The following is a 7,409-nucleotide window of genomic DNA, read 5'->3' as shown; positions in this document are numbered from 1 at the left end:
GCCTCAGACAGGAAGTAGAGCAGGTCTAAGTGCTCCTTCCTGTGATCACAGCTGCTAAAACTAAAGGCTAAAGTTAGTAGCTAGCCATTCTGTTTGTTCTGCTGCTGCCTGTACTCCTACTGCTGAGTGTGATGACTTGACTAAATGTCCTGCTGGAGTCTCAGGAGTCTGCAGAGCAGAGCAGAGAGCCTTCTGGAAAAGCTGTATGTGTCAGGCCAAGACGTCAGGTCAAGGTGTACCAGTAAAGCATGGGCCCAGTGCTTGATTTGACAGGATCTGGCACCTCTCCGTTTTGGACTGTTTCGTTCCGGGACCCATTTGGCCGGATCCGACATGAAAAAGAATCACTTTTTGCTAAGTAAAAATGTGAATAAAATTGATCAAAGTTAATATGAGTTGCCTCTTCATTAATTGTCCTGACCCCCCCCCCACACACACAACTAACTTAGGTATAGTTGTGAACAATAGCCATGTTATGATGTTAAATGTTATCATTTAATTGGTCAATTATTGTTTGATTGTGTAGAGATCAATAGTGTGCTTGGTAGTTAGATGCCATTTGTGTGCCCTAGGTTTCTGCTTAGTCACAGTTCAAATTCCCCTCTCTCTCTCTCTCGCTCTCTCTCTCTCTCTCTCTCTCTCTCTCTCTCTCTCTCTCTCTCTCTTCCTCTAGGCATGGTTGGATCTCTGTGTTATAGTCTGGTTTCTGTGAGAGGAATGATGAGTCTCTCTCGAGGGACATTGTGCTTTTGAGGTTCACTGGGAAAAATATATACAAAAATATTGAAAAATATAGAGTAAAATATTATGAAAGAGATCCCTAGCTAGTGAGATGTTGCTGTATTTAAAAAAGTAAGGTTTGCCAGCTTCATGCAAATCTGTGTTCGATGTTATTTTTTCCCTCCATAGTAACAAGGTTGTGGTGACAAACCCTCCTCACTGGTCTGTTTTTATTCATACCAACAGAAACAGAAACACATCTTTATAGGATCACCCAACTGCATTACCCATATTTCACCACTAGATGCCAGTATAGGCATGTGAACTTCTGATGGGAAAAGAACCATAACCAAGCAGTTGATGTATGAACTTAGTTGTTTTAATGCAAGCCAAGCCTGAATTTGAATTAGTTCTTTTTTTATAACTTGTTTCAGTACAATCATATTTAATTTATTTAGACATTCTGTTTGAAGAATGGGTAACCTAGCCTGTAAGATGACTTGGCATTTTCTCAACCCACTGTCTCTCTTCTTGCTTTGACTGCCGCTGTCTCTGTCTCTTTGTCTGCCTCTGTCTATTTGTCTGTTTCTGTCTCTGTGTCTTTGTCTGTCTCTGTCTCTTTGTCTGTCTCTGTCTATTTGTCTGTTTCTGTCTCTGTCTCTTTGTCTGTCTCTGTCTATTTGTCTGTTTCTGTCTCTGTCTCTGTCTCTTTGTCTGTCTCTGTCTATTTGTCTGTTTCTGTCTCTGTCTCTGTCTATTTGTCTGTCTCTGTCTATTTGTCTGTTTCTGTCTCTGTCTCTGTCTATTTGTCTGTCTCTGTCTATTTGTCTGTTTCTGTCTCTGTCTCTGTCTCTTTGTCTGTCTCTGTCTATTTGTCTGTTTCTGTCTCTGTCTCTGTCTATTTGTCTGTCTCTGTCTATTTGTCTGTCTCTTTGTCTGTCTCTGTCTATTTGTCTTTCTCTTTGTCTGTCTCTGTCTATTTGTCTGTCTCTTTGTCTGTCTCTGTCTATTTGTCTTTCTCTTTGTCTGTCTCTGTCTATTTGTCTGTCTCTTTGTCTGTCTCTGTCTATTTGTCTTTCTCTTTGTCTGTCTGTCTATTTGTCTGTCTCTTTGTCTGTCTCTGTCTATTTGTCTGTCTCTTTGTCTGTCTCTGTCTATTTGTCTATTTCTGTCTCTGTCTCTGTCTCTGTCTATTTGTCTGTCTCTTTGTCTGCCTCTGTCTATTTGTCTGTCTCTGTGTCTGTCTCTTTGTCTGTCTATCTCTGTGTCTGTCTCTTTGTCTGTCTCTGTCTCTGTGTCTGTCTCTTTGTCTGTCTCTGTCTCTGTGTCTGTCTCTTTGTCTGCCTCTGTCTCTTTGTCTGTCTCTGTGTCTGTGTCTGTCTCTTTGTCTGTCTCTGTCTCTGTGTCTGTCTCTTTGTCTGTCTCTGTCTATTTGTCTGTTTCTGTCTCTGTCTATTTGTCTGTCTTTTTGTCTGTCTCTGTCTCTTTGTCTGTCTCTGTCTATTTGTCTGTCTCTTTGTCTGTCTCTGTCTTTTCATCCGTCTCTTTGTCTGTCTCTGTGTCTGTCTCTATATCTTTGCCCATGTACCTGTATCTACTGGACTGGCCTTACCTGTTGGGTCTGGTTCTGAGTTCTGAGTTCTGGTCTCCTCCTCAGTTCCGCTTCAGTTCTGGAGGAGACTCTGGACAGAAGGGACCTCAGGTGTCTGCTCAGGAGGCCCAGATGCAAGCCATCATGCAACAAGCTAGGGTAAGGCTTAAACACACAAGTGCATACACACACACACACACACACACACACACACACACACACACACACACACACACACACACACACACACACACACACACACACACACACACACACACACACACACACACACACACACACACACAAACACAAAGTGCATACACACACACATATGCACACAGAGCCTGTAAGTAAGCATTTCACTGTAAGGTTGTTGTATTCGCCTGTTGTATTCGGTGCAGGTGACAAATAAACTTTGATTTGATTTGAGACACTCACACCATTTTGTACTTCTCTAACTGTTTTCTCTCTCCAGCTGGCGATGCGTGGTCCTACTGGCCCTATGGGTTTGACAGGTAGATCTGGTCCTCTGGTACGTACCAAAGTTTTCCTCAGTCTCCTCACACACACATACACACACACATACACAGTATGTACACACACACACCTCTGTCACATACACAGCCTGAGGAGAATAACTTATTATAGTGTTAATAGTTGATAAGATCCTATTAAATTCTAATGCAGATGCTACAACATTAATAGTGTTTGGACTGTGGCCTGATCATATTCATCCGCTGATCTGAGCCTACTGTGACCTTATTGCGTTTGTCCTCCTCCCAGGGTTCTCCAGGTGTTTCTGGACTGAAGGGAGAGTCTGGAGAGTCCGGTCCTCAGGTAAGACGGATGGACGTTTCTAGACCACTAGAACCACTGGAACTGTCCCTCTGTAATCTCCAGCCCAAGTTTAAGGCCTTTCTATAAACACAACTTATTTTTTTTTTTTTTGTTAGGGATATTTTGTTGGGGTTCTGTGGTAGGGTTTTCTTGTTGGATTCTCCATAACCTTCTTCTTTGTTACAGGGACCTCGTGGACCATTGGGTTCTCATGGACCCTCTGGGAAGCCCGGCAGAAGGGTAAGTGTGAATCTGAGTCTTGGATGGATATTTGAGTTTGGCGTGCAGATTAGGATAGTTTTGATGTAGTTTTGATGCATTTTAAAACATGGCATTGTTGAATACTAGTTTCTGATTGGCTTGAAGAGCATTCCAGAGCGTGCATTATTTCCCTTTAACGTATGGTATATCAGCACGGTAGAATTCAATGGCTATAGTTCATTCATACATGTTCTATGTTTGACCGGCTTTTGAACGCAGAAGCCAAATTGAAAACATTATTGGCATTGTTGAATTAGATTTTTCATAATAGCAATCTAGGACTGTTGGTTTGGTTAGCTAAACTGGCAATTGAGTTTGTTCGGTTAAAGAGGCATCTACTGTAGCTATCTATTAAACTTGCTAGCTACTTCGTTGGATGTTGAACACATTTCTACTGAGAAATAAACACATTTATAGAGGCAAATGTGTTCAATTATAGCCATGGTATAAAAGGGATAATCAATTCGGGGCTCTATGTTCTCCTGAAAGTAATGCAACTCTGTGGAAGGTTAGTTCCATGTCGTTCATTATTTTCCATAGAACGCATAGCCTCTTGTTAATTATCCCTTACGTATTGTATTGTGCTCGTGTTGTATGTTCACGCAGACTACTTCCTGTTGACCTCTTGCCAGGCCCCCCTTGCAAATGAGGTTTCTAACCTCAAGGGTCTTGCCTGGTTACATAAAGGTTAAATAAAAACCATGAAGAATTGTGCCCTTCAGAAAGGAGGGTGAAGCGGGTGTAAGTGTTGATGGGTGTTGTAATCATCTGTTTTTCCAGGGACGTGCTGGTTCGGATGGAGCCAGAGGCATGCCTGGTCAGACCGGAACCAAGGGAGACAGAGGGTTTGATGGTTTGGCTGGACTTCCTGGTGAGAAGGGACACAGAGTAAGTCACTTTGTTGTTGTCATTTCAGCTCCGTTGTAGTATGACAGTGTGTGTACGTCCCACTGATCTTCTGTCTGCTCCTTTAGGGTGAATCTGGACCCCATGGACCTCCCGGACCCACAGGAGAGGATGGAGAGAGAGTAAGTACTACCAGTCGCCCTCCCTGCCTCCCTCTATCTCTTATCATACCTACCCAGTTTCGCTCTCTGTTTCTTCATCTCCCCACTCTGTGTGTCCGTAGGTCAGCACATCAGTATGGTGTGTGTGTGTGTGTGTGTATGTCCATAGGTCAGCACATCAGTATGGTGTGTGTGTGTATGTCCATAGGTCAGCACATCAGTATGGTGTGTGTGTGTGTATGTCCATAGGTCAGCACATCAGTATGGTGTGTGTGTGTATGTCCATAGGTCAGCACATCAGTATGGTGTGTGTGTGTGTGTATGTCCATAGGTCAGCACATCAGTATGGTGTGTGTGTGTGTATGTCCATAGGTCAGCACATCAGTATGGTGTGTGTGTGTATGTCCATAGGTCAGCACATCAGTATGGTGTGTGTGTGTGTGTATGTCCGTAGGTCAGCACATCAGTATGGTGTGTGTGTGTGTATGTCCATAGGTCAGCACATCAGTATGGTGTGTGTGTGTATGTCCATAGGTCAGCACATCAGTATGGTGTGTGTGTGTATGTCCATAGGTCAGCACATCAGTATGGTGTGTGTGTGTGTATGTCCGTAGGTCAGCACATCAGTATGGTGTGTGTGTGTGTATGTCCATAGGTCAGCACATCAGTATGGTGTGTGTGTGTATGTCCATAGGTCAGCACATCAATATGGTGTGTGTGTGTATGTCCGTAGGTCAGCACATCAGTATGGTGTGTGTGTGAGTGTGTGTATGTCCATAGGTCAGCACATCAGTATGGTGTGTGTGTGTGTGTATGTCCATAGGTCAGCACATCAGTATGGTGTGTGTGTGTGTATGTCCATAGGTCAGCACATCAGTATGGTGTGTGTGTGTGTGTATGTCCGTAGGTCAGCACATCAGTATGGTGTGTGTGTGTGTATGTCCATAGGTCAGCACATCAGTATGGTGTGTGTGTGTATGTCCATAGGTCAGCACATCAGTATGGTGTGTGTATGTGTATGTCCGTAGGTCAGCACATCAGTATGGTGTGTGTGTGAGTGTGTGTATGTCCATAGGTCAGCACATCAGTATGGTGTGTGTGTGTGTGTGTGTGTGTGTGTGTGTGTGTGTGTGTGTGTGTGTGTGTGTGTGTGTGTGTGTGTGTGTGTGTGTGTGTGTGTGTGTGTGTGTGTGTGTGTGTGTGTGTGTGTGTGTGTGTGTGTGTGTGTGTGTGTGTGTGTGTGTCCATAAGTCAGCACATCAGTATGGTGTGTGTGTGTGTATGTCCGTAGGTCAGCACATCAGTATGGTGTGTGTGTGTGTGTGTGTGTGTGTGTGTATGTCCATAGGTCAGCACATCAGTATGGTGTGTGTGTGTATGTCCATAGGTCAGCACATCAGTATGTGTGTGTGTGTGTGTGTGTGTGTGTGTGTGTGTGTGTGTGTGTGTGTGTGTGTGTGTGTGTGTGTGTGTGTGTGTGTGTGTGTGTGTGTGTGTGTGTGTGTGTGTGTGTGTGTGTATGTCCGTAGGTCAGCACATCAGTATGGTGTGTGTGTGTGATTAGTCAGTGTGTGATCTAAGTGTCTGTCATCTGTCATGTAAATGAGTCTCATTTTGACACCCCCACGTCACTCCATCACCTGGCCCAATCACGTCATTCCTGTCCTCTCCTCCTTTCACACCTCCCCTTTCCCTCTCCCTCTCTCCTATACTCCAAATTCCCACTTCCTGTTCTGACCATGTCACTTCCTGTTTCCAGGGAGATGATGGAGAGATCGGGCCACGGGGGCTGCCTGGTGACCCAGTAAGTGTTTTTTTATGATGTCTATCCCCTGTCATTATGACACTACAACTTAATAAAGCATGTGTTGACATATACGTTCTGGATTCAGATCCATACATGGTGTTCAGCTCATGGTATATGTACACAGTTTGTTTTTACACAGGTTTATTAACTAGGTAGTCTAGACCCTATATGTGAATCTCAGGGTGAGAAGCCCTTAGATTCCTCTTGTTCACAGTCTACTCTCCTCACGGCTGGTAGACAAGCTTCCCTTCCTCTCTGACAGGATTTCCCAAAAGAAGAGGAACGAGACAGGCAGAGAGAAAATGATTTAGACAAAGTAAAAGGCTGAGAGAGCATCATTAGTGATAGATTGTGTGGTGCAGAATTTCAGACAGACCACCAGGGGGTGGTACACCACTGTTTTTTTTAGATACTCTAGATGTGAGAGGAAGGGGCACTGAGTCACGGCACTGAGTCACGGCACTGAGATAGCACTGTGTGATAGACAGAGAAGACAGCAGACATCAAGAATAGTGAAATCAATCTATGATGGTAAAGAGAGATTCAAGAAGCATCAATATACTTTAGATGAAAATCCATTATTCATTCATTGTTGTCATTATTGTCATAATTTAAAAACATCATAGATTTACATTTAACAAACATTCTATAGTTATTTGCTATGTTTTGAAATGGATCATGACATTGATGTTGGCACTTTCATGTATTTCTCTCTCTCCAGGGACCTCGTGGGTTGCTGGGACCTAAGGGACCTCAGGGACCTCCCGGATCCCTTGTACGTTTAGAACACACACACACACGCACACACACACACACACACACACACACACACACACACACACACACACACACACACACACACACATCCAGTATCTACAGAACATAGGTAAATAACACATCCAGTATCTACAGTACATAGGTAAATAACACATCCAGTATCTACAGTACATAGGTAAATAACACATCCAGTATCTACAGTACATAGGTAAATAACACATCCAGTATATACAGTACATAGGTAAATAACACATCCAGTATCTACAGTACATAGGTAAATAACACATTAAGTATCTACAGTACATAGGTAAATAACACATCCAGTATCTACAGTACATAGGTAAATAACACATCCAGTATCTACAGTACATAGGTAAATAACACATTAAGTATCTACAGTACATAGGTA

At 43.4% G+C, this 7,409-nt stretch overlaps 1 protein-coding gene across 1 annotated transcript in view; it reads left to right on the top strand.

Annotated features, from left to right (window-relative positions):
- LOC118388065 (collagen alpha-1(XI) chain-like) overlaps nucleotides 1-7,409 on the top strand; it is a 173,652-nt gene that overhangs the window by 110,049 nt on the left and 56,194 nt on the right. Inside the window, exons 13-20 of the mRNA XM_052525456.1 lie at nucleotides 2,378-2,470; nucleotides 2,787-2,843; nucleotides 3,095-3,148; nucleotides 3,335-3,388; nucleotides 4,190-4,297; nucleotides 4,384-4,437; nucleotides 6,176-6,220; nucleotides 6,945-6,998. Of these exons, the coding sequence (XP_052381416.1) occupies nucleotides 2,378-2,470; nucleotides 2,787-2,843; nucleotides 3,095-3,148; nucleotides 3,335-3,388; nucleotides 4,190-4,297; nucleotides 4,384-4,437; nucleotides 6,176-6,220; nucleotides 6,945-6,998 (519 nt within the window). The remainder of the gene's footprint in view (nucleotides 1-2,377; nucleotides 2,471-2,786; nucleotides 2,844-3,094; nucleotides 3,149-3,334; nucleotides 3,389-4,189; nucleotides 4,298-4,383; nucleotides 4,438-6,175; nucleotides 6,221-6,944; nucleotides 6,999-7,409) is intronic.

This window comes from Oncorhynchus keta, chromosome 9 (assembly GCF_023373465.1).
Source record: "Oncorhynchus keta strain PuntledgeMale-10-30-2019 chromosome 9, Oket_V2, whole genome shotgun sequence".
NCBI classification, from domain to species: Eukaryota; Metazoa; Chordata; class Actinopteri; order Salmoniformes; family Salmonidae; genus Oncorhynchus; species Oncorhynchus keta.
The sequence above is the reverse complement of the archived record's forward strand: the minus strand, read 5'-3'. Positions and strand labels throughout refer to the sequence as shown.